General features: G+C 38.2%; 1 protein-coding gene across 8 annotated transcripts in view; it reads right to left on the bottom strand.

The window, feature by feature from the left end:
* Window positions 1-1605: 1605 nt before the first annotated feature.
* Window positions 1606-27863, bottom strand: part of USP32 (ubiquitin specific peptidase 32) — a 149576-nt gene continuing 123318 nt past the window's right edge. For all 8 annotated transcript variants that reach the window (XM_037880160.2, XM_037880159.2, XM_037880161.2 and 5 more), the window contains 14 exons: window positions 26857-26962; window positions 25766-25939; window positions 23856-24030; window positions 22926-23077; window positions 22228-22339; window positions 21227-21438; window positions 19486-19670; window positions 17758-17844; window positions 16070-16190; window positions 8959-9150; window positions 8033-8327; window positions 7006-7433; window positions 4540-4632; window positions 1606-4007 (listed from right to left, as the gene is read on the bottom strand). In XM_037880160.2, coding sequence (XP_037736088.1) covers window positions 3834-4007; window positions 4540-4632; window positions 7006-7433; window positions 8033-8327; window positions 8959-9150; window positions 16070-16190; window positions 17758-17844; window positions 19486-19670; window positions 21227-21438; window positions 22228-22339; window positions 22926-23077; window positions 23856-24030; window positions 25766-25939; window positions 26857-26962 — 2506 coding nt within the window. In that variant the 3' untranslated portion in view covers window positions 1606-3833. The remainder of the gene's footprint in view (window positions 4008-4539; window positions 4633-7005; window positions 7434-8032; window positions 8328-8958; window positions 9151-16069; window positions 16191-17757; window positions 17845-19485; window positions 19671-21226; window positions 21439-22227; window positions 22340-22925; window positions 23078-23855; window positions 24031-25765; window positions 25940-26856; window positions 26963-27863) is intronic.

The following is a 27863-nucleotide window of genomic DNA, read 5'->3' as shown; positions in this document are numbered from 1 at the left end:
CAGGGTGGTGAGCCGGACTTGGCCCTGTGGGACAGCAGCCACCGCTGTAGGGTGTGCGAGAGATGGGCTCACTCTCCAGTCCAGGGGAGTGGAGCGTGGTCCAGACTTGTTGGGGGAGGCACTGGATCCAGTGGCTGCACTGAGGATGGTTCCACAGGGATTGGCGATGATGCCTGGGATCTCTCTGGCCCACATGGTACACGTGTGGACCATGTGAAAGAATTCTGGGGGGCATCCCTGATTGAAACTAGGACCTCTTGCACTGCATCATTAGTCTGTTTTACTTGAGCTAAAGGACTAAGTTCCCTAGCTGAAAGATGTAGCAGACTCATCTGCTTATGCAAACCAGACTCTAGAGAAGGACAAAGACCCATACAGAAGCAATGTGTGAACACTTAAGAAATGTGTTTCTTGGCACATTAATATGAGATGTCATGACAATTTTTTCACCTGATTCTCTTCTTGCTTTTGCATGTCATACCACGATGGCCCCTTCCACGTGAAGGAAATGGGTACTTCACACTCTCTGAAGTGCATTCTTTTATCAATCACATGAAAGAAGTAATCAGATCAACACTTGAACCTGAAAGCAAATTGATATACATCATTTATTTCAAATTGTACCATTAACATGAAAAATCTTAACTTCAGCAGTTCTCTTTTTCTTTTTGGGGTGGCAACTAGCTTTGAGAAAGAAATAGAAGGCAGAAGATTTTTTTGTAACAGGTAACGTAAACTTGTTACTGTCTCAAGTGAAATTTCTGTAAACAGAAGGATTATTTCCCCTTCTTATTCTTATTTAAAACTCTTGGTGAAAAAAGGCCACACTGAAAATCCTGACAATGTAGTATTTGGAATTTTGGTTTCTGGAATAAACTGCTTTTATTTGCACCCAGGAAAAACAGCAGTAGTCAACACTGCCACCCTGTGGTTTTGAGCTTCATTGCACTGTTATACTTTCCATTTAAAAAAACAAGGACAGATCAAATTATTAAGTTTTGTGAAAAAGATTTTATGAAAACTTGAACTGACAAAACTTTGCACTATTTTATTAAAATTCCATTCATTCTAAAACCAAGATTTTCAGCATCAACATTTCCCAACTTCGGGGGCAACCCAAACATCACAATATTGTGCTAGCTTCATGAGAACCTAAAAGTTAAGTGACTAGAAACTATTAAATCTATTTTCATTGTCCAAAGTTGCAAGAAATGCAAAAAGATGACAGAAAATTAGTTTTTTAATATTTTCACTTTAATAGGATAAGGTATGATTTGTAAGATAGGTATGGAAATTTACTTCTTAAAAATACGGTTAACCTGACACATTCAGAAAATAAAAGGGACGTTGTTAGATTAAAATAATCCAAAGTAACTAAAAGCAATTGTTAAAAATAAATGTAGAGAGAATTTTGTTAGCTCATTTAAACAGGTGCAATAGCATTACTGCAAAGAATTTATAACGTACTTACTCAAGCCATTCAATCCTTCGGGTCCAAAAACGTATAGAAACTCTTTGAAAAAAAGTACTGAAATTTGAGAGTAGAAAAAATAAACTTTTGCATTAAAAATTAACTTTGACATAAAAAAATTATGACACTTGAGCTGCATCCACAGTTTTTAATTTGTCTGAATAATATAGTTACAGATAAACAAGTTCACTCCATATACAATTACTGATACATTTTTTATACAGGTCATAGTCCAATACATCAACACTTTTATTTACATGGTATTTATGTACATTAACATCTTTCTAAAGTCAGTGCATTGTCAATAAGTTTTATACAATAATTTACAAAGTGAATGTAGTTAACTTAATAAATTTCCTGCTAATTCATGAATTAATTTAATTAAAAAAAATAATTACAACCAATGTAACAAACACAGAAGATCAAATAACATTAGTAGATTGTGCTACCTGCTTAAATAAAACCTTTTTAAGTAAATAATTTGAAAATCTTTCAATTTTCATGGAGTTTGGCTAGGGAGATATAGAGAAATGTGATCACAAAATTCCAAAATGAGAAATTCCACAATTCATAACATTTGCTTTTCTTCAACCTCACTGTTTAGACCACTCTAAAGATAAAAGAACACACAAAATAGGGCTCGACACCTTAGGTCAAAGACAATACTTATTTTGAAACTGATCAATCCTTACAACTTCCATTTAAGATTGGGGGGGGGGGGGTTGCCTGAGTAAAGACAGCACGATCAACTTTATATAGTTTCTTAAATGGATAAAAACAGCCCCTTTCTGAAAAGTGTATACTTCCTAGTTGATTTGGCATTGTTGTAGAACACACTGAAAGGAGGTTGAATATTAACTAATTTTACAGATCTACAATGTAAATGTAAATTTAATCAGTAATTATGCCAAGTCTAAAGAGGGATGCTTAAGGAAATGAATGATAAAATTACTAACTTGCTGAGGCTCAGTTGAAGAAAAGGCTGAAAAAAGAGTAAAACATTTACCTCAATTCAGATATGCTAACAATTTAACACGGCTAAAATACTAAAAGAAATGCCTACTCATAAATAACCTTTTTTCCAGTCTTGAACAAGCCCCAACCATCCTGCATTCCTTGCTCAAGCCAAAGCCCCACTGACTTAAAAGGGAGTTTTGGATGAGCAAGGAAAGCAGAATCTAGCCAGTGAGTAATAAAATGAATGCCAAGTAGTAGCAAATTTGTTGACTAATGCTGTTAAAAAGTGGGTTTTTTCAAAAACCCTGCAAATTAATCCCTAGCCTGTTACAGTAAGAAAATTTGAAAATGCAAACCAATTAAAAAACCAAACCCAGTTTAAATTATGAAATGAACAAAAATCCTTCTTGCCTCTTAACATAGCTACCTGACAACCATCATTTCTGACGTTTGTTTTAAAAGACATAGTAGACAACGGTGACATCCATTCCCTCTGGAGACCTTACAGCAACAAAAACGAACAATGCTTCTGAATTGTACTGGTATGAATTTTTTTAAAAAGTGCAAAATTTAAAAGCAACACTAGTAATGAAACATAATACCTGTCCTTCCATGAGTTGGGAGCACTTTGTGGAAAGTGCACATTCAGACCCAATGCATATAACCACAGATATTTTTTCTGAAACTTTTCAGTATATAAAAGACAGGATTCCTCAGGCCAGACAGCCATTCCTGAAATTCACTGATTTGCACAACCAACATGTGGAGAAAACAAAATTATAATAAACCATTCAAGTGCAGAAATCAATCTGCGCTCAAATTATGATTTGGTTGTGCTCCCAACATATTGAAAGCAACAATACACATAAATAGTGGCAAAAATGGAAAAATTCCATAACCATTTCGTAAGCTTTGTGCACTTTTCATTTTCTTGCTTTCCCTGTCTTGCCAATAAAATGGGATGAAACTTCAGGAAAAAGGAGGTAGCAATATCGTGTAGTCAATAGACAACACTACAATTTTTTCCCATCATCTTGAATCTAAGGAGAACCTTAGGATTTTGTTAGAATAATTGGTAAACGCTACACTACTCTGTTTAGCTCTTATTTGGACTATTTCATTTAGCTCTTATTTGGTCCTCGTTGGCTTTCATCAAACCATGTTATTTAAAGGCCAATGGCAGTTTTAATCTGATGTCTAACATCAGAATTGTTTAGAGCATGTAGTGAGATATTAGAACAAAAACAACGTTTATGTTAACTGCTATCTAATTAGATTTTTCTTGTTGTGCTTTCTGACCACAGGATAAGACAACTGACATTTAGCTTGTTCACTTCAACAACACTGTAGCCAAATGTAAGTTTCATCCTGCATGCTCTCAAACGGTCCATGGAAGATCACTTGTTTACTGTAAAACACAGTACTTTTTATAATCAGACTCAAAATCTTCATCCATGCTGCTTGTGTCTGCCATCTTTTTGCCATCTATCTTTGGCAAAAACTGCGCATAGTCTACCCCCTGCTGCTCGTAGAAAAGAATGTAGGCAGAGTCGGTGTCAATTTCATCAGGATGTAATTCCTGGAAAGCAGAACAAACGTTTACTAAAACTTGCAGTTGTACCATTGTGCTACCATCACTGAATTTAAATACATGCATTTACTGTAGAAACAATCATTTTAAATGGACAGTTAGAACAAGAACAGTCACATTTTCTCAATCTGCCTTACTTCATCAGGCGAAATTATTTACTTGAAAGTGAGATGACTTATAATGACAATAATAAATGCAATTACTAAGAAAATATTCAAACCACAGTTATCCAGTAGCTTCAACTCAAAATGTCTAGCACAAATGACATTTATTTTGTCTAGATTGTTATTGGGCAACTTTTTCATTTTGGTTCAAAATCATCAAGTATGTTTCCTTACTCTGTTAGCGGCTGATATGCAAATTTTAATGTTAAAAGTTTTCCAAGTAAAATTTCAGGTCACCATTTTAATGTTCATATGTTACATTTTTCAAGCGATTCATATTTCTAAACAAACAGTTCACATAAAATTGGGTTTTAGCCCCAACTCAAACTAATCTTTAATGAAAATGAAATATTTACCTTACAGCTGCTGTCATTGTAACAGTACCACTTGTTATTTGGGTTTTTGGCATAAGTGACATAATGACCTCCTCCCATAATTCCTGAATGGCACTAAAAAAAGATTTTTTTGTATTAAAAATATATCATTCATTGAGATTGAAACCAATCTGCCTTCTGTCACTGAGTGGCAATGGTTCAAGACATCCCTTGAAATCAACAGATCCTAAAATGCTCATCTACTGAATGCTTCAATGTTACAGGCTCTACTTGATCAAAGCTCTTTCCTCATGTCAATGCAATCTAGAGCAAGTTCTAGCTACAATCTACCTAGGACATACCCAATTGCGTTATTCAAGGGGATGAAAGGTATGTCATGGATGATCTTCTGGCAGTTCCAGCTCAACCTGGCCAAACTCAATTAAATTTCTCCCTCACACCCTTCTCCTGCATTCATCTTTCTCCGTTATTATACCACCACCATTTTCCCCCATCCCTTTTATCCTTGAAATCATCTAATTCCTTTCCCTATCCATGTGTTAACAATTCATTATCTTCTACAATATCAAGTAAGTTGGATTCTTAATTTGTCACCACAACTAAAAAACAAAACCCCCCACACTTTTCACATCCTAGTCATCCTGTCCCTTGCTTTCTTGCAACCACTCTTCTCTGGCCTCCCTGGTGCCTACATCTCTGCTTCAGCATGTTTAAAACGCTGCTACAAAGATTATTTTCCTTGCCTGTTGCTCTCACCACATCATTTCCCTCTTTGAACCACACCATTGGCTACTCCTCACCTACCATATCGTGTTTGAATTTCTCATCCCTTACGCATCTCCAGTAACAACGCCAACCTCAGTGTCCCCCTGGTGTTTCTCTCACTGCTCCCCCACCATATTTATCTTCCTCGGTGTTGCACCATATGCTTAGAACAACCTCTCAAACGCAGAGTGTCAAGCTCCCCCTCTCTCTGTGACATTTGTGGGAATCTTGCTGTACAACTTATGAATTCTGGTTGATATTGTAAAGTTATTATGAAATTGCTGTATCATGGAATGCCTCTCTCTCGCTGACAAGGTGTTAAGCATGTGTCCCCAACCCCCCAAAACCAGGCACAATGGTGAACTCAGTGACTGCCTGGACTTCATTTGGACTCTGGAGGCTTAAAACATATGGGATCCCTTCACAACAGTTTGGCAAGTGTCCAGCAGGGCAAGTGTGTCTAGACCTGACAGTCAAACCTTTCCCAAAGATTCACTTCTTCTGAGAGGTCTACGAATACTCATGAGTCAATTAAATGCCTTCTCCATTCAAACTCAATAAGAGAGAATATAGTGAGAAGGGAGAAATTTAAATAAAATCAAACAGCTATATCATATGCGCACAATGGTCATCAATAACCACTTAATCTAGTCACTGTCTGCCCCCTTCATTAGGAAAGTGCCTTTAGATGTTGTATTCGTAAGTATTAATAATGGTAAGAAATTAATGAGTTTTGGTATTTTCCAGACTGTCAGACAAATAAATATTCAATATGTCTGTATCTGTCTACAAACATAATCCTCAAACATTAATTTGGCAGGCGAGTATCTGGGAAGCATTTTGAGAAAGTAAAGCTTTATGTAAATGATACTTTAATCATTAACTCTAGGAACAGGTGAGAATCTAAATCTGGCAAAAAAAGTCAGGTTAGATATAACGATACATTTAACAATATGAACAATTATGAAATAGAATATACTTAAGGAAGACAGCTGAGTCCCCATTATTAATAATCTTCAAAAAAACATTAGAAAAGTTCCCAGTGGACTCAGAGCAAAGAAAGATCTTATTTGACACAGGAAGTGGGAATAGGTAACCTGAAAAGTCTCTTCCAATCCTAACTTCTTATGGACTGTGCTGTATTTCACATATTTTTGAATATCTGGGCTTGGCAAAGCTTACATGCTCAGGATTTAATTCATCACTGTGTGGGGGGAATCGGAAATAATTTTCTCCCAGTCCAGATTAGCAGTGACTTTGCTTTTCTCTGAAGTGTGGAATAAAGGTTGCCAGGATTATCTGGATAAATCTCACAAACAGTTCCCTGCCATTGTAGGGTCCTCAGGCATTGATGTATCTGTTCTCTGCCTGAGGCACATAATTTCAATTGTTGGGTGTAGTCTGAAGGTGGTGGTGGCGGCCCTGTAATACACAGGTCAGACCTGATGATCTGGTGGTCCCCCTCTGGCAATCCCCCTCTGGCTTTAAACTCTATGACTGACAGATACTCAAGCAGAAAAGCACTGTGCAGAGATTAACTTTTCAGTTATATTCAGCTTTATGGTAAACGGAATTTACTGGACGATAACTCCATTTAACTCTTCTTTTTGTTATTCTTCTCAAGGACAAATGTTTACTTCATGTGTATTGCACGTGAAATTCTAAACTTAACAACGAAATTGCAGTTTAAGCATATTTTACTTATATAAAATGTCAACTTACCGAAATGGCATATAGATTGTAAATAGGGTTAAAACAGACTTCTCTTTGGTCATCTGTCATATCTTCCTCACTGTGGTTATCAATCACACCATTGATACTGCCATTACTATATGCATTCTGTTCACAAACGTATCCATTGGCTAAAGTCATCTCGTCCTGAAAAATGAATAATTCACTCTGGCTACCACCCAAAACGTGTCCTTTGCTAATGGCATCTCCTTGGTCAGAAGTAAATTTCTGTTCCTGGTCAGTACCATTCTCTTTACTTGCATCCAAATTTTCTTTGCTATTTGATAGTTTGTTTTTACCTATCTGTGGTAGCCGCAGCCGCCCTTTACCTCTTCCTAAAGTCCTTGGGCTATTATTTGGGCTACTGTTTTTACTTGAAGGACAGCTGGTTCCACTTTTCCTCCCTGGTGATGGAGATGCTGTAAAAGAAAAGTTAAAACCTTCTAAGGTAAGCAAGCTGAAAGCCTAGATTTTCCAATATAAGATTTCTTCCAATAACCAGAGACACTAATGAACAAAACTTTTGGGATGGATAACTTCTTTTTTTAAGCGACCAATGCATAGTTTATAGTTAGGACTACAGATTGAAACTATTAATTTTACGTGGATTAGCTGGCAGATCTTACTATGCAAAAAGAGGTCATTTACTCCCCCGCCCCCCAAATCTACAATGGCACATATAGCAGTTGAATAACTTCAAGCCACAGAAAATTTGAAATGCCAATATATACCAACCCTGAATAACTCAACTTCTTATTAATGAATGCTGTAATAGGCTTACAATGGAAGACAGTGGCAGAAATCAACGTTTCAGAATAAACTTAAATTCTGAATCAATAAAACACAAATAACCTCACTTTTACAATGAGTACACTCTTCAATTGGCTTGTATTTTATAAGTTCAAGGGTAAAGATGATTTTGAAGAAAGAACTACCATACGTCTTGCTATAGGTCAATAATCACTAATTTCTACACTGCAATTTATAGAGAGACTGATTTCCACTATTTATTCCCTACCTTTGATATTATTCAAGATGCTACTAGTGTTAAATGAGGATGGACTCCTGTTCAGCACATCCCCTTCGCCTGATGTATAAGTATTTTGGAGATCTGTTTTTCTAGGCTCCCCTTGCAGAATCCGTGGCTCAGAAAGGTCATCAACCTGGGGAGTTCGCTGCTTTCGTTGACAATGACTTGGATCCCGTTGTACCAGAAAGGCACTTGGGTCAAAATTTTCGCGAGGAAATTTAACAATTTTCTGAGATTTTATCCAGCGGCCATTTACAAACTGAAATCGTTTCAGGTGAATTATCTAGGGTGAAACACATTAAACAAACAAGGTGATGGTTATACCACAATGACCTAATCAAGTAATTTAAATGTTCATTTTATCCTTCCAGAGATATACATACCATAAGATTAGAGGACAAATCAACTTGCATTGTACAATGTGTGTGGTATCTGGGTCTACAGAGGCAACATCTACCAACCAACAGTAGGTAGGAGATACAGCTTTAGTAAATAAATAAATAGTAAAGCATACTTTGTGTGCTTTGGACAAATTCAAAGGCAGCAAATGTAGATGCTGCATAATTTAAAGAAGAGAACAAGGCTGTGTTCCATAAAGGTAACACAACCAATGGCACTGCAATAAATGCAATGAACATTTCAATCCCTTGCTGAGCAGAACACCACATTTAAGTAGAGTTATCGCAGGTATTTTTTCATTTACATGATATAAAACGGATAATACACGTGTAGCGACCTCACGTTGCATCACCTATGATAGCCATGATTCAGTTGAGACAAAAGGGAACATAGGTAGATCTAAACCTTCCTTATTCTGTGAAAGTAGGAAGATGTACCCAGCAATCCGAACTCTCATAATGAGTGTACATTTTTACTGTTGCCCAAAAGAAAAAGAAAATTATTGAAAGTTGTACCAAAATAGGGGGAAGCCTCCAAAGGTCCAGTTTTTTAGTGGCCAGGCAATGAGTCTTGCACTTGGAACAGTAGTACATCTCATCTTCTCCCAGTTCCTCCTCACTGGTAAAAGCTCTGAGACAGCTATCCAGATTGATAGGCTCCGCCTGAGCCCGCCGGCTTTGTTCAACACTTTCGTGCTCTTCTACAATCTAAAGAGGTTACCAGATTAACATGAACTCTGTATCTTGGCAACTTTCCTAATACAGTAGACCCCCAGAGTTATGAACACCAGTGTTACGAACTGCCCAGTCAACCACACACCCCTCATTTCGAACCGGAAGTACACAATGAGGTAGCAGCACAAACGCAAAAAAAAGCAAATACAACACAGTACTGTGTTAAACCAACTACTAACAAAATAACGGGAAAGCAGCATTTTTCTTCTGTATAGTAAAGTTTCAAAACTGTATTAAGTTAATGTTCAGTTGTAAATTTTTGAAAGAACCATAATGTGTTGTTCAGTTACGAACATTGTAGAGTTACAAACAGCCTCCATTCCAGAGATGTTTGTAACTTTGAGGTTTTATTGTACCTCAAAAACACACCAAGTTCTTCAGATTCACGTCCAAGGTTCTTAGAAGGTCCTTGTAAACTTACTGGGAAGTAACTTATTTAACTTGTTTGCAAGGAACTTCAAAAGCAAATTTATGTGATAAAGTCCCATCTGTCATCTTAACATGAAGCTCAGGAACATAAATCTTTCAGGGGCTTAGGTATGACCGAAATACAGAGGATAGCAAGTTTCTCCACTTCAGATCATTAAAGTTGTCAGATGGAGGAAATGGCTAAAAAAGTCAAACTTTTTTATAAAAATGAAATAAGCAGGGCCTGGGGTGTTACCATTTTCATATGTTTTAGTTTACCTAGAATTTCTTCAAGCAGTGGTTTGTTTGTTTTTTTAAAAAAAAAGCCCACACTTTAGTACACATTGTGAAATTTAGAAAAGTTATTTATTTTAGCTAGCTCTAGGTCTCCTCTTTAGGATTATTAGGTAGAGAGATGTTACTATACAATTTTTTTAAGACATTCCTATTTTTGTCTGATTCCTCCATTTCTATTGTGCGGGAAGGAAATAAATATAAGGCACACATAGTGCCTTTCGTCCGAGGATCTGAAAAAAATCCTTTACAAATGTTAAGTAAGCCTTAGTTGCTCACCTGAGGTACAACAAGTATTACACATTCACTCTACATACAGGCAAATTGAGGCACATTGAGGTTCATGGCAATTTGATGGCAGCCATCATAAAAACAGGATAACCTTAGGAGATAGTTATTTTATTGTAGTATGTACTTGGTGGCTTTTCCCATCTTTTCTTTTAATAGGATATTCATTTTCCCTCTCAAAGTAATGAGATATGCAAATAGCGCCAATGATCCTTTATTTAGATGCAATTTTTTTAGTCTATCCTCTAGAATTTACTCATACTTGAAGCTAAGTTTATTAGCTACCTTCTAACCACCACTTGGGTTACTTCCAAGAAAGTCTCTCTAGAGACATTTTATCTCTACCATTAAATTTAAAGTACTATATTATTGTTTCCTATGCTATGTTCACACATACTGTGTCCTTTAAATTGGGCGTGGTCTCCTGTTGAACTCCACGTTATTGGAGACTCAGGCTGACATCTGTTGGACCATGGCTGGACCATTACATAATGCCTACAGAGGCACCAACTGCTCCTTGTAATAATGGCTGACAGCAAAACCACCAGTCTACTTGTGTGTGTAGGGATCAAGGGTAAAGAACTCAGTCTTTGCCAACAGAGTTTAACTCTCCATATGTCTGACAGATACCCTATGTGTCTTGAGGTGCATAGCTGAACTTCCATCTTCCCCAAAGTTACCATCTTGGTTCATTAGTACAAGAGTATGGTAATGAAGTTAAAAGCTCCTCCCAATTTAGTCTCACTCTTCCTAAACCTCACATTCTGGAAATAATCTGCAAAAAATTTTGGCCTGACCTTGGTTTTTGGTGTGGATTCTGCCAATCGTAACTTCTTTACACAGCTTGGAGCCTCTAAGTACCAGATTTCTGCCTTCCTTATCTTTGACCTGGTCATCCACCTGTAAAGCTATGGTTTTTTTAAAAAATTATTGCCACCCCTTGTTTCTTCGCATAACCTTCTCTCCTAACCTTGGCACAAGAACCTCTCTGAGATGCGGTAAAAGTCCTGTATAGTGTCTGGTTCTAAAAGCACTACTCAAACAGTCAGCCACTCTGTACTCAGCTGACAAGGATACGTGGGATCAGCGCAAGTACCCTGGGCATGAATTTTAAGGGGTGCCATTGGTAATATGGATCTGATTCCCGCAGTGGTGGAGGAATGGACTGGGAGAGAAAGACTGTCCAGTGCTGTCCACTGGTGTCCAGTGTTTTGCTTTTGCTCTCTGAAGCTATGATGGCTCAAGCAAGTTTTCCCTGATATAGGTATCTGGACTTTGGCTGAACCTAGCCTTGTGTTCTACCATTTACTTCAGGATGTAGATAAGGAAAGTCATATCTTTTACATTTAGATATTGAAAGACTTGACATTTTTTGCTATCGCTTTTTTTAAAATACCCACACTTTAGCCGGTGCTTGAAATCCAATTCAAGCAGGCAAAGTCAACTGCTTATTTTGCCATTGCTACAACTAGCATGTTACAGAATGAAACGTAGAGATATCGTGTTTGAACAGTGTCCCTACTCTGACCCTGAAGTTCCAATATTCGAATATTCTAACACTACTTTTCCACAGAGGGCTTGTTTAGACAAACAGCTCATGTGCAGCAAGCTTGGGTGTAAATCCACAGTACACTAACTGGTCATGTGGACCCTGCTACTGTGCACTAAAAGTTCCCTAGAGTGCTCTGATCTGCTCCGCTCTGAAACAAGAAGCAGGCAGCATTATCTCCTGCAAATGCGAACAAACCTGTTTGTCTGTCTTGTTGGTCTGAGGAGCTGGCTGAACAAGAAGTAGGATTGAGTGGACTTGTAGGCTCTAAAATTTTACATTGTTTTATTTTTGAATGCAATTCTTTTTGTACATATTTCTACATTGTAAGTTCAACTTTCATGATAAAGAGATTGCACTACAGTACTTGTATGAAGTGACTTGAAAAATACTGTTTCTATTGTTTTTTACATGCAAATATTTGTAATAAAAAACAAAGTGAGCACTATACACTGTGCATTCTGTGTTGTAGTTGAAATCAATATTTGAAAATGTAGAATACATCAAAAAATATTTAAATAAATGGTATTCTATTATTGTTTAACAATGCTATTAATTGCATGATTAATTTCTTTAATTGTGCGATCAATCACCATTAATTTTTTTAATCGCTTGACAGCCCTAAAATTTACACCACAGTATGCTGTGCACTAGCTGTTCCTCTGAACAAGCCCCAAATTCCATCTGACACTCTGAAATGTTCTCCTTTACAGAGAAATGGGCAAATCCACCCCTTATATATAACGCCACTGGTTTCAATTCAATTAGCACTAGAGATTAACTTGGTCCAAATTAAATAATAAAAGTCTCCAGAATGCACAACATCGAAACTCAAACCAGTTTGCCCCCAATACACAATCATAACTAGTGACCCCTTCTTTCCTCAGCTAGCCTCTTCCACATTTTGAAACAGAAAAACACGAATTAAGGGAATGCTCCATTCTCCACGTGGCAGGATGTCACAAGCTGCCCCTCCACGGGCAACACAGGCACACCGGTGTCTCTGTATTGCTAATACAGCCCCTTTACTGCTCTCAGAGTCCCCTGAGGACGCTTGTCTGAGAATATCGGGAGATCCCAGCTGTCCTTCCTAACTATTTTGAGGGCCCTCAGAGCTCTTCAAAACCCCTCTGAATGACTATGCCTTCAACTTCTGGATTTCAGAAACTACTAAACTTTTAACTACATTAAACAAACATCATAATATCTTACAGTAACCTTTCTACTACTTATTTTATTAGGGATTGAAGTCTAATTTTGTAAGAGCTCAGCAGTGCTTCCCTTCTTGATCACAGTTAATCCCATGGACCCACCCCAGTGATCTTGCTCTGTTTCTCCTGAGGAGCTAATCGATGATCCTTCAAATTCCAATCAAACCCCTGAAGTTCCAAACTAACAGCCTGGATGCAACTTCCATCCAGGAGGCCAACCCTCTGTGTCTCTGTGCACCCACTGGCATACATTCTTCACACACATAGCCCCTCACACAGTTTCACTAAAGTTTATTCTATAACATCTGATATCAAACAATTTCAAGTAAGTATAGTCTGTTTTCCACACAGCACATCAGACTTCCTCTAATCTTAGGTCGCCCTCAAACTGATAGGTGAGATGTTTGGTTGAGCTTACATATAATGTGTTCAGGGTATACAATGCACGTTTTAAAATGAGAAGGCAGAGAGCCAACAAAACTTGTGTCTTTCATCAAATGCGACAATATGGGCCAAATTTTCAGTGGGCATCCAAATGTACTTGTAAATACTTTACTGGTGCATCTGCACACATGAAAACCCACTTCTGTGCATCAAGACCATTTAAATGTATGTATAATTGACGGTTTACATGTGTCTCTTCAGGGCTGCATGTGTACAAATAGATTCAGCCTCTGGGCATGTTAAAAATCATAATTCCTTTTGCATGCAGGACACTTTTGAGCAACTTAAGTTGCTCATTATTATTCACCTTAGCAACACACCTCTCTTTGCCAAGTTTAAGAAGGTTACTCACTTGTAACCAGGAGCTCTTCATTAAGGACTCTGCATGCTCACTCATCAGATACACTGGTAATGCAGCTCTGCTGGCTAAATGTTTCATAGTTGCACCTGTTGGAAATTCTCCTGCCCCCTGCTGCCCTTCCTCTCACTGTTCCTTAATATTCTGAGGGCGAGGCTATAAAAGATGCTGTGGGGCTCAGGCTACCTCAGATCCTCTGATTGTCTCCACAGATCTGAGGCAGTAATTAGGACTCCAAGGAAGAGGGGAAGGTGGGCATGGAGCATAAATGTGCACAGCCCATGCAATACTGTCATCTGTGGAAGGTGGAATGTGAAGTCCTAATTAAACAGTGCTCTTCAAATACAGCATCCAACCAGAATGCTAGGTCTAGTGCATAATGTTTTGTAAGTGTGTGAACAGAGAGCCATGTAGCAGCTCTGCAAATTTCTACAATGGGAAATATATCTAAGGCATGCCAAGGTATTTGCAGTGTAAAGGCCTGATAGGGATGTGGAAATATGCATCCCAGAAACTGAGAGACCCAAAAAAATCTGGTTTCAGAGTAACAGCCGTGTTAGTCTGTATTCGCAAAAAGAAAAGGAGTACTTGTGGCACCTTAGAGACTAACCAATTTATTTGAGCATGAGCTTTCGTGAGCTACAGCTCACTTCATCGGATGAAGTCAGCTGTAGCTCACGAAAGCTCATGCTCAAATAAATTGGTTAGTCTCTAAGGTGCCACAAGTACTCCTTTTCTTTTTCCAAAAAAATCTGGGGCTATTGGGAGAGAATTATGGATGCTAGGGTCAACATACTGAAATTGAATTTTTTGACGAAGGAATTGAGCTCTCTCAGGTCTAAGATGGGCCAGAGACAGTTACTGATTCTGAAGAAAGATGGCCATCTGGAATACAATCCCTTTCCCCTTAATTCCTTTGGAACTTCTACTATGGCCCCTACTTCCATGAAAGTGCAAACCGCTATACTTAGTAAGTTCTCATGAAAGGGACACACTAGCGCCTCCTGAAGTAGTAAGGCATGGAGCCAGTTTTACACTCCCTGTGAACTCTTGGGGTTACGGCGTTGCAGACCACAAATGCTGAAGGAGACTGTCCTTTCACCACTCAAGCCAGATACCTCATATGGGCATCCAAAGCAGGGAATACAACATGATTTAAGAGGCACACCCCTTAAATCATGGCCTCTTCCCCGTTGCAGCCACCACAGGATCTGTAAGCTTTCACACCAACATGTAGGAAATAATAAAATAAATATTTAAGAAAATAAAGAAGTTAAAATTTCTAACATTAAGTCTTCTAGGAGGGTAGGTCCAAACTGCATCTCCCTAGAGAGGTTCCTGGCCTGTCTGCTTGCCCAGTTGAAGGGAAGTGAGGTGACCAGAGCACACCACTTCCTCTGATAGCCTTGCCCTTGATTTTCAGGAACAATAAAGAGAGGGGCAGACAGAGGCGAGAGACAATTCCTATGGGCACTGCTGTGACATGCTCCTCTCAAAGCTGCACCACGGGTGCATCCCATGAGTAGTAATGTATAGCGGTCACTCAAAGAAGGGTCTGTTTTCAAAAGCTTACAACCATAAAGTTACATTCTTAATTTATTTAGGATAAAAATTTCAAGAATTGTCAGCCAAGTTCTGTTTGTAAAATGTTTCTTTAAACTATGCACAGACAGGTAATGCATTCTTTTAATGTACAAACGGAGCATGACATCTGGGTTTTGTTTTGGTTTTTTGCTTAAAAAGTTACCCTTGAGGGAGAGCACAAGTATTTTTGTAGGCACAATTTGCAAACAAATCCCAATCCCAAAATCACTTACACATGTTATCTTTAGTCACATAAGTAGTCCCAGTAAGCTAATGAGGCTACTCATGTGTATTAAGTTTAGCTTGTGCACAAGTGCTTTCAAGATTGGGGCCTCTCTTGTTTGTGAATGTTGTCCTGTTTAGTTCATTTATGGAGACTAAATCAAAGGTCATTGTATCGGGACGCACTGGGAACGTGCACCTTTTGTGGTTATCAAAAGCGTCATCACTAAGTAAAAGGCCTACGGATACACCAATGTCACACAAATTGCCCTTTACAGACAACCTTCGTTTTAGCTCTTCCCATTATTGATTTTGTGTTCATTATTTCAGCAGAAGATGAAACACAAAAGCAATAATGCAAGTACCTAAATACTGAGAATAAGTTTCTAATCTCACTCCTGCTGAGATGGACTAATGATAAGCACGCAACCATGGAAGTGATGTTAAAATGGGATATATTTCAGAGCTAATAAAATACAAGTAAATATTGCAACCTACGATGTGCTGCTGGGTTTATTTTGTAAATGATTTTACCCGTTCCTGTGATGTCTGGTAGCGGAGATGAAGGGCTGTAGGATCCCAGTCTACGGCGATGTAAGCATTTCCAATACAAGCCCTGTCTTCTGCACACTCGATTTTACACCCACGGCAAAATCTAAACGAAAAAAAACCTTTAGCCTCAATGGTGACAGATGAATTATCCAATAACTTAGATTCCTGTTAATCAGGAGGATACTTTGTTCTCCTTCTTTTTCCTGTTCTCAGACCGTGGCCATTACTGTGGTGTTTGAGACTTTGTCTTCAGTGCCAGAAAGGTGTGCTTTTCCAGTAGGATAACCCAGGTACGTTAGCGATCATTCTGTAACATCCTAGTGGAGACCGGGCACTGTAGTTTTTACCACCAGGTAGGAAGGCAAACTCAACACTATACCCCCACCCATGGTTGACCTTGCCTAGCTACCTGGCAGTTAAAAACTACAGTGCCTTATCTCCTCTAGGATGTTACAGCAGGATAGCTAATGCACATACTTTTTCGTAATCAAGACATAGTCTGAATGCTTTCCAACAGTGTATTATGCAACATGACTAGCATCTGTCACGTGTGCTTCTCTTCCCCTCTCCAAATTGTGTGTAGACTTTTAAATGTGTGTGTGATGCAGGATGGATTATAAGTTAAGGCAAGGTCTTCATCTTCTATAACAGTTTATAACACAAATAGGCTTATTTTTTGTTTCTCTTCAGTCATATTTTTTCCTGGGTATGAAGTCTCCTGGCCCTTGTGAGGACTAGACATCAAGAGGCAGGATCTCAAGGTAAGCCAAGGATTGTCCAGTATAGTGTCAACATGATTAGTTTCAGGTTCACTGAAGGCCCACCTGTATTACAGATATAACCACACACTAGCTTGGTTGTCTCCTACAGTAAGAGATGTACCTGATCTAATATAATTTATTTAATTGCGTGTGAGGACAACGTTTCAGGGTGTAAGACGGTTACACAGCTATATAGTCCAGCCTTAGGTGAATAGTTATACTGGTAATATGAACAGGCCCTAAGGTATAGTTGAGTGTTAAACCTTAAAGAACACTTGGTAATTTTCAAGTGTTTCACACCATAGGGACAAGTCAATTTCTGATGGCTTTTGGGGACTTCAGAGGGTGTTCTAGACTAAGAGAAAAGGTTTCTGGCTACTGGGAAATAGGTTAAGGCTCTTGTCTACAGCAGCTCATACATGCCTTTCCCCAAGGTGAACTGCCTCTGTCACTGTCAATTCCTACTCAGGCTAGGAGGCAATGATTTATATTGGAAGGGCAGGCCTGCAATAGAAAAGACATTTTCTTCATGTGGAGCAGCAGAGAGAAAGCAACCTGGCAACACGGGGACAGTTAGTAAGGGCTTTTTGGGTGGTCAAAGACTTGTTCTTTTTGGGGGTTTGGTATTGACTTGTCCTGAGGAATGTAACGGGTTAAAATATATTTCAAAACTTGGTGCTGGTTTCCTATGTTGAAGCTTACGTGTCAGAATAGTTTTCAGCTCTGTAAGTCATAAAAGCAATTCTGCAGTGAAAACCTGACACTTGGGGGTTTGGGTTAAATTAAATTCCAAATTCTCATTGTTGGATATTACCGCTTGAAGTCCTGAAATCTATCAAAAATCCATTATCATAAATTACATTTCTGCTTAAGTTATCCCCTGGCTCAATTTTAGAAAGAGCAATTCACCTGTACCATGGACACCACGCACAAGAATTTCCATCCTTCTGAACCACCCTAAGCGTAAATGGATACTGGTACCCCATGCTGTCGTCGCTGAAACGGAACAGAATACAACAAGAAACGTAAGTATTGATCTAGTCTGCTGAATTCCTTGCCATACAGCACACACTGTTCACCCCACGTTTGATTTTTTGCTTGGAAGGAACGTTTAATACAGTAAGCAAGCATGATGGTGCATGAGATCAATGCTTAAGGGAGCCAATTCCAACCCATTAAGAGCTGCTTAACAAAACAAGATGCTTCCCTGTGTCATCTAAATTCCACTAAACACTGTAATGTTTACTTTGTAAGTCTGCTCAGCAGGACAGTCACATTAAGCTGCAACATATTTTTGAAGGAGGAGTCCAAAGAGCAGCAGGCATAATTACAATATAAATTAATCAATCACACAATCATACAATCAGACTATAAGCCTCATTTTATCACACGGTAAAATAAAGCTATTGGACCATTTATAAGGACAGTAATAAACTGCAGAGATGGAAATTCATAAATACTTTTAAAGATCCTGCTGAGGTAACAGATCTCACATAAGACTCTACAGCAGTAGAATTCTCTCCGCATATACTAGCGGATACATTGAGCCAATTAAGTAATAGTCCAGATTATCAGAGGCTCACAGGAATACACTAAATTGGGAAATGGTCACTCATCTCATCTGAAATACACTGAAATATTTAATTCACTACGTTAAACATCAGAGACTTGTTTAGCAGTCACAATGCTGCAAGAAAGCACCCTGATGTGAACAAAGGGACATAGCAGAAAATTTGCTGGAGGCCAGATCTACACACACAGTTGCACAGATACAACTAAAGGTGTCTGTCTGAACCAATTCAATTAAACCCATACAAAACCCTGTGGGAACATACTTAATTCCATTTAAACCAGGCTTATGTCTGTTAGTCCTGTATACTTGGCTCCTTTCTCTTTCAAGTCTCATTCCTCTTTGAATACATTTAATAATTTGCCACAAAGCCAAACCTTCATCCCATTCAAGTCAAAAGCTAAATTCCCACTAAGTTCACTGGGAGTAGGATTGCCATTGACAGAATATCCATTTACTCCCCTAGCTAACATGGAAACAGACTCACTTGTTTAAATTTCCTCAGCTATAAATTAATCCACCCCACAAGCTACCTATGTAATTCATTACATTCCAGACCATCTAAAATCACTGCCACACAGCAAAAGACCTTATCAGTATCTCATTCTTAAAATACATCAACAGTGCTCACATAAAAAAAAGTGTATTATTTTCCTGCACCAGGCTATGTAATGAATTATCAATCAACGATTCAAGAATGTGCAGTATGTAAGAATAACTTAAATTGAAACCTAAAAGCATAAGTTAAATAACTATATTAAAGGACACATAGCATCATTATTTAATTTATACTACATGAAGATGGCTTGGCTACAAAAATAACCCACCAGATGGAATCTGCAGGCAACAATGCATTTGAGCTAAAAATATATGCAATAGTTTCTAAAATAGTTGACATTTAGAGTTTAATTGGGCAGTAAGACCATATCTTCATCTTATGGAATGTCTCATGTCAGCAGTGAAATTTACAAAGCAAGGCTAAGCACTAATACTTTTGAATCCTTATAAAGAAGTCTTTACCATAGTAAAGGATGATCCCAAGCCATAGGTTAGCACATCCAACTCACCAGTCTTGTGCATGGTTACTAGCTTCCTGGGGAGGGAGAGGGCTCGCAAGCCGGGAAACCTGAATCCATACTGCATCATACAAGTCTTTTTTCCGAGTATGAACAGTACATGGAACAATTAATGGCATTCCAAAGAGACTGGGACGATTCTTCTGAGATGAAAGGAAATATAGTTCCGTCCGCATCTGTATTTACATATTAAAGGAATGAATGTAATGCATTGTTGTGTGCGCATTAACTGATATTATGACTATCAGAAAGCTCTTTCCACTTGTCATTCACTTCAGTATTTTCCTGTGCTCTGATCTTGAAAGAGACTAATAATTCTATAATAAAATCACTGAGCATCTCTGAATCATGCGAATAAGTCAGCATTAAAAACTGTTTTTTAAAGTTGAGTTACAGTCTGAAAGCTCTGTCACTGACTTTTTATTTACTATAGCAAGTGTCATATAGACTGCAATTGCTAGGCTGTATCAGCATTTCCATCATAAACCTGTATTAAATTAAACTTCTATTTTCTATTTAATATTACTTATGTCTTTCCCTTCCCCACCAACTGGTAACATTTAAAAACACAAACAAGCACCTCTACGTACAAGTCATCAGTCCCATAGTGCAAACCCTGCCCAGCGTTTATCCCTTGAAAAATAAGATGGTATTGTGACTAGAAAACACAACAGGAAATCAGATTTGGGCTTTGTGGACTTTGAGAGATCTTGGACAAGTCACTCAACTTTTGTGCCTTATTCTCCCCATCTATAAGAATGGGAACAATACATCCTATGTAACAGATATTGAGGCTTAATACATTTGTGTTTGTAAAATATATTGAGATCCCTGGATAAAAACAAAAACCAGTATTAGCCAGCTGACCCCCACCATTAATAGAATGCTTAGAAATAGAAAGCTCTAAGCACAAACTTTTGATGGCGTTTCTGCAGGCAATTTGCTTTGCCTTATGGGCTGCATAACCAGTTTGGATCTGATAAAGAACAATTCCCTAAAAGATCTCCTACCAACCCTTATATGAGGCCTATGGTGGTGTTATTGGACAATGGTAAAAAAAAGCCTCACAAAAATATACTGTGAAAAGGGAAGTTATGCAGCCTTCTAGCCCACAAACCACTGGCTTTAAATGTTAACCGCTTCTAATGCCTGAAGGCTGAGAATGTATACAGAGTGCAGAATTATCTAAGGCACTCAGTCAACCAGCCATGACATTTATAGTTTAACTTGACTACAGATGCATTTACAAAGAGCAGCTGACACTAATAAAATGACCTGCAAATGTACCATATGCCTTAGCTCTATACTGGTTCTGTAAAGGAGATTATGCAGCTCCAGGTAAAGGGAAAGAAAAGAGTTTCAAGTAGCTTCTCAAATCAGATTTCTTCTGATCAGAGTGGACACCTGAAAGCAAGATAGATTAGACTACAATGAACAGTCAAAAATGCGTCTTAGCACTAAGGAAATATGCTAAGAGTCTCCGAGGAAAGTAAAACCCCTACATTAGACATGGTGGCTAAACTTTCAAAGGAAAGCATAACACATGCTCATACAACTTCACATTTTTGCCTACATAACAGGTGATTGCGCAGCTAAATGGGTATTTGTGTGCCCTTCCTAGGACTGCAAATATACATTCATTCATCACAGCTTCATCCAAAAAAAAAAAAAATCACTGCCTTTTACAAGTAGCCTACACCACACATTTGCAACTAGTGCAGAATATACTAACCATTTTTCTGTGGACTGCAATGATGTAGCCTATAAATGGACTATCAGAAAGCAAGGACACATGACCATTCATCATCCCATTGGCAAGGTTATTCTCTGTTCCACATGGCACTACAGTATTTGGCATTCCATTTGGAATTAGTGTTGGTCTGGGGAAATCCCCATTCATCATTATGTTGAGCATTCCATTAGCTGATGGCCCAGTGGAGAAATCTGAATTTAAGTACAAACACATGGTTACTGAACTATGATACTTGCACCATTAATATTTGTGAACTATGAATCAGCTGCTTTGGCTACAAATCAATCTGCTCAAACTTGCTTGTTAAATGCTATCTTAAATAGAAGTGACCCATGTCATTTACTGAATGCCAGGAATCTACACTCCAAAGTATACACGGACCACAGACAAACATTCACATCTACTCCTTAATACCACCACTTCAAAAACAATTACGTCTTTAAGAAGCAGATGTAGCCAGCCCCAGTCACAATATACATCCCACTGTTAGCAGCGTGTCTACTGCTCAAAACAGAAGAAAGAATCAGATTCTGTTCCCAGCTTTGCCAAAGATTCACTAGGTGACCTTCAGCAAATCATTTCTCTGTGCCTCCGTTATGCTCCTTTTAAAATGGGTAAATTTAAGATTATGATCTGTTGTGAAGTTTAATCAATGTTTATAGAGTGTACTGAAGTCCTTGGATAAAACACATAACACAGATATTATTGTCCCAGTATTGATGCCAAATCTAATTATAAATACACAATTAGCAACAGCAACCAGAACTTGTAACAGTGTTTTGTTTTGTTTTTTAAACATTTCCCGTTCCATCCAATTGAGTGTATGAAATATTCTTCCCTTCCTCCAAACCATACTTTTTCTTTAGCCTTATCTCTTTCCCCATTATAAAGTTGGATTTTTTCTGTACCTCGCCATCTATACCTGATCAATACTCTTGGGTCAATTTAAACAAACAGGAAAATGAATAATTTTGTTTTACCTGTTTGCACAGGACTAGACGCTGATGTGGGGGATCCTGGGACCGGTATCTCAAATGCACACAAAAACCCACTCACTGATAACCGAACCTTCTGGTTGTCTTGAGGAAAGTTCTGTAGAGAAAAACAGAATAAAAGGAATAATAGTATAATATAACAGCATTTAGTATTTTCCACTGTGATCCTGCATATATTTATTGTTGAAAATATTTTGTGATGGCAGACTTGGCTTTAAAGTATATACATTTTATTTAGAATTCATAGGTTATTTCTCATCAGGCTTCCGCCCTAAAATATTTGGTAGTGTTTAAACACATTATGTCACTGCTTGTCTTTGAGTTAGGCCTGGTCAAAATGAGAAAGTTGTATCATTTTACCTAAAAATGTGATTTTGAAGTCACTTTAGTTTAACTGGTGCAAATAACTTTGCTTTGGTCTGGTTCTAGAGTGGTTTATTTGGATTCCGCTTAGACCAATTCTAAATTAACCCTGGTTTAAACCAAAATAAAAGCGTTCACATGGACTCACACCATTTAAACTACATTGATTTAAAAAGCACATCTTTAGTTAAACTGGTGCAGTGTTCATGTAGACAAGGTCTTATGCTGAAGATATGAAGGAATTTTAGTATGCTGATGTACAGGCTTCAGTAATTACTCTAAGTACTGAAAGGAAGCTGGTATCGATGAAAGCATGTTACCTTTATATTAGAGCTATGTACTTCTGCAAGAAGAATCTGTTCTGGTTTTAGCCCACAAAGTTCACTTAGCTGCTTTTTTAAACCTGTATACTTTTCATCCATGTTCAGTCTGAGCCCATATCGAACAGGGGTGGTACCATCTAATTTAATTACTTTAAGAGAAAGAAACACACTTTAGTCAGCAAAATGGCAGTGTTTTTGTGAGAATAATACAGGTCACATTTCTCATTTATTAAAAAGCTATTGTTTCTTCCATTTTAAGACTTGATCTTTTCATTGACTACCACACACTTTTCTAGCATTTCCAAGACAAAAGAATGTCTTAATACTGGACAAGAGAACCTTCATTACCTGCTTAAGTGTGGGAGCAGCAGTTAAGGGTTTTTTTGTTTGTTTTTTGTTGTTGTTTTTTTAAACACTATGTCTTTTTTTCATGTCTTAAGATGCAAGCATGAAAAATTATTTTTCTTCAGTAAAAGGTTTGAAGATCACGGTACAATTCTGCACTGGGCAGACTCTCAAAAACTATCTGTATAATCAAATTGCTACTGACCTGAAAGCGGTCTAGAAGGCCTCAAATGCTGAATATTACACACTTTAGGCATCAAGTCTTTTAGTTGAGACAAAAGAGATGGCAACACCTGAACTATGCTCACTGCTATGTAAATATTTGATAGCTAAATCATTTTTTTTGTTCTAGTGTAAATGAAGCCCACTGAAATTAGGTAGCTTTTCGTAGTGTAAAAGGGCACATTTATGCTACAATATTTTACCTCAATTCCAAGAAAGGTCCAGATGCATTAGTGCTAAGTGCCAGTGTAGACAGGACTCTTACCTCTGTGCCCTGAAAACCTCTTCTGCATCACTGCTGGAATGTGAGTATGTTTTAGGACAGGCAAGACTAGAGTGATTTAAATTCGGACTACCCACCTGTAATTTCTAAGTGCATGTAGCTATCCATCGGAAGAGGCAAGGATAAAAAATTAAAAGGGTCAAATCGAACACTTATGTGCCCACATGTTTTGCATTTTACTTGGGACCTTAGCTGCCCATGAAACAAATCCACTACGATTGATCTGTTTCTTCTCAGATGATTTTCCCAGGCCTGAAACAAAGTGTAAAATAAGTTAGAAATGTAGCACAATTGCTTCGACTTGGTAGAGGGAAGTGTGTTACAAGATTCCAAGATATTTATAAAAATATGGTGCTAATATATGCTGTACTATAAGTTATTTGACCAGTGTTGTAAACAAGCAGGAAACAATTTAGTTTCAACATTAGAAAAACATTTGTGATTTAGGACAATCAGCCAGGGTTACAGTTTCTTTAAGTAGCTCTCGACACAATCACTGGGTATCTTTTCAAGTTTTGCTATACATTGCTTCTGAAAAAATGACTTCCTTAAGATGACATTGTGAGGTTCCACATTTATGTTCTCATAATTTTTAGGTCAAATTTACTCCGTTTACCAGTAACAGTGATTTTTCTAGCTGCCTTCAAATACAACGTAATCTATGAAAAATTCAAGCTGTATTTATTCTGCCACTATTATCATCTGTCACTGATAATAAATATTCTGCTATTTCAATTTAGTGATCAATTTTTTTTAAAGGTCGGAGGCAGAATAGAATCCAGCTTGCTCTTCCACAGATCTACAAGAGTAAAAATCTATCTGTGTAAGACAAAGAGAGAAGGTTCAGACACAAAGGGAGAAGACTGGCTGAACAGAAAGGTGACATTTGTACAAAGTCAGTTTTCTATTAATGCAATTTAAGAGATGTTATGCTTACTGAAATAGCAGTATATTAATGGAAAGCCTGCTTGAATCCAGTCCAAAACATCCTTCTAAAATGTTTCTACAGATACACATAACACATCGTGTATCTACATAACATCAAGAAAATTTGGTAAGTTAAGAAAAAAGGGGAGAGTCTCATTAACTTTTACTCAGCATCCATGTGACAGAGATCAATAACTAGAATTTAAGGATCTATCCTACCAAAATATTTATTCCCAGCATCTACAGTTTTTACTGATCCAAATACGATCCTATGTTCAGTTCAAAGGTAAACACTGTACAGATCCAGTATGTAACAAAAGAAAACGCAACAACAGTATTATAATGGAAAATGTAACCTTTAACCTTTCTGACAAAATAGAAAGCCAGTATCACAAAAAAAGGTGTATTTACCAAACTACTAAGAAACCATGTGTAACTACCAGAAATACCATAAAATCCACAAATATAATCTGGCTTTCATCGTAGAGTGCTTGGCTTCATATATATTTCAACTTGCATGAAATCTGAAATTTGAGGGCATATCGCAGACTCCAGAAAGTGAAAGCCAATAAATATGACCAATGCAAAGGTCATGATTAAGAATGAATTACTGTTTACAAAAAATATACTTTTGCAATGTTAGATAATGTTACATTGCAATGTAATATTTATTTTAACCTTTTATGGCAGAATCAAGCATCCACAACAAATTTCCTTTTAACCCCACTCAGAGGTGGGCAGGTAAAACTCTTTATGCCATGGGCAAAATATTTCAGAAATTGTCTAACTGTCCTGCCGTTCTACTGAGTCTACAAACATTCACATACAACGTGCTTCAGTGAGGTCATAAATGTGCATGGATCTTGCTGAAATTAACAGATAAAATCATCACCACTTGCTAAAAGTATTGTGAGGAATCCTATATTGTATTTCAGTTGGATTAAATATTGCTTTAAAAAAAAAAAATCTTTATTTCACTGGTTCTAGAGTGCTGTCAGAAAATTGTGTGTCAGTGCAGATTCTACTGGCCTAGTGTCAATAACTTCCAGTTCAGACACACCTCTGCTGCTACCTCCCAATCGGGTCGACCGTCACTATCTTTCAGTTCTACATATGGCTTATCATGAACTCTGTTCAGATCCTCATGAAGACCATCCAGAAGAAAAGCCAGAAGCTCCTGCGAGTCCTGCTGCTGAAAACCATTAAATCTTGGAGCATATTTTGCTATCGTCCACTATATAAAAAAAGAGTAAAAACCAAGAAGTTATTTGATAATAAATCACAGAAACCTTTACTTATAACAACAAATTAACCTAGTGAAGATGTATGATGGTGACCCGTGTAATAAACTACATTTTTAAGTGTTAAAGATGACTACATAAGTTTCCAGGGTCAGAGCGAGGCCAATTGTGAGTTGTGAAAGGTCTTTCATCTCTAATTAAGGGAAATAAAGGACCGTGTTGTCAGCCTGATGTGCACATAAACCAGAACCCCCATTAACATTAGTGACTGTTCTGAATCTACGGCTTCTGCACTGGATTATGACATACCCCACAAAAAGGGTATTACAATGATCGTCACGTGTCATATTCATGACATATCTATATGTGCTTGTGTGACACATCCTAAATTGTAATTTAATCTCATAAGAGATTTCTAAATTAAAATTCCTTTAGGTGGGTATCAAACGGTACACTAAATATTCAAAATCCCTTCCAGTCCTATATTTATACGATTCTATTTCTCCAAAGACTGCAAATAAAATTCACTACTGGTATAAACTACCTACATCACAGACACTTATAAGCTGCACACATAAGAAAAATTTAGAGGGGTGAATATGAATCTTCTCTCAAACTGTCAATACAGAAACACTGATGGCAGTATATTTATTGAATGGACTAAAGTTTTGAAGGCCATATTTACCACAGCCAGAATTAAGTGGTAAAGAAATGTTTTAATGGTTACGTTCAAAGCAAATATGACCATTAAACATGCTGAAGTATCATTAAGGAAACTTTTCAAGATTATGAAACAGACAACATCAAAAAGCAGAAAAGGAAAATACATTTGTAATTTTTTTGGACAGTAAAATTTTTGTAATTGCACACCACTTTGCTACCTATAAATAAGGGCACATTAAATCCTTACCCGTAGTTTTAATGGAGCTATGTTCTTTTGAGTTCCACTCCATAGTTCCTGAACCAAATCCCCATAGCACTTGGCCATATGTCCTTTCATTCCTATTGGATTTGTCCTAGAATTCATAAAGTATATTCATTGATGTTTAAATAAAATGAGCGCTTACAAAGCATGGTGGAGGAAAGTGTTTCAGGGTAGCTAGTATTGGTTTATCTCATTCAGCAACAGAAGTCTTCCTTTTTAGGTATGTCTACTCTAGTGCCTGTTACCGGGGTGCCATTTCAGATTTGGGGGGGTGGGGTGCAACTTTCATCACGATTCCAGGGGCTACTTAGGCACCTGAAAACTCTAGGTTTTTCCCCCCCAGATAAGGGGGAAAGGGGCTCAACCAAAAATTATAACCTGGGGGCGAGGGGGGGCCTCAGCTCAAAAATTTGAAAACTGCTCAGAGTGCAGGCAGGGGTTAGCTAGGGGCTGTGTGCCGGGAGGGGTGGGGCTCAGGGTGCAGGGAGAGGAGTAGCTAGGGGCTGACTGCAGGCAGGGGGTAGTTCAGCATGCAGGCAGGGGGGTAGCTCAGAGTGAAGGCAGGGGCTGTGTGTGGGTATGCTGCTGCGGGGGGTTTGCTCTTGTGGGGCCAGCCATGCCCTCAGTTTCTAGTTGGCACAGTGGGGGCAGCTCTGCAGGGTAGGGGAAGGGGTAAAGGGTGCACTCTGCCTGCCCAGGTACATGTAGGCTTGGGGGAGGAGGACACATCAACATGAGCCTATGCCCGGCTCTGTGCAGCAGATCAGGAGGCAGGTGCCCAGTCCTCAGTAGCGCTGCCAGTGGTGACTCCATGGCAGGGGGCAGCACAGCGGAGCAGGGGAAGGAGGGGGAGCATTTCCCTCCTGCTGGGAACTGCACCCAAATATTGTGAAGGACTCAAGGAGGGGCAGGTCCCCCCACCCTCTGCCCACCCTAAATGGCATCCCTGGCCTGTTGGGAAGTTAAGTGCTTATAATATTGTGATTGAAAGG

The sequence above is a fragment of the Chelonia mydas genome, chromosome 17, assembly GCF_015237465.2.
Source record: "Chelonia mydas isolate rCheMyd1 chromosome 17, rCheMyd1.pri.v2, whole genome shotgun sequence".
NCBI classification, from domain to species: domain Eukaryota; kingdom Metazoa; phylum Chordata; order Testudines; family Cheloniidae; genus Chelonia; species Chelonia mydas.
The sequence above is the reverse complement of the archived record's forward strand: the minus strand, read 5'-3'. Positions and strand labels throughout refer to the sequence as shown.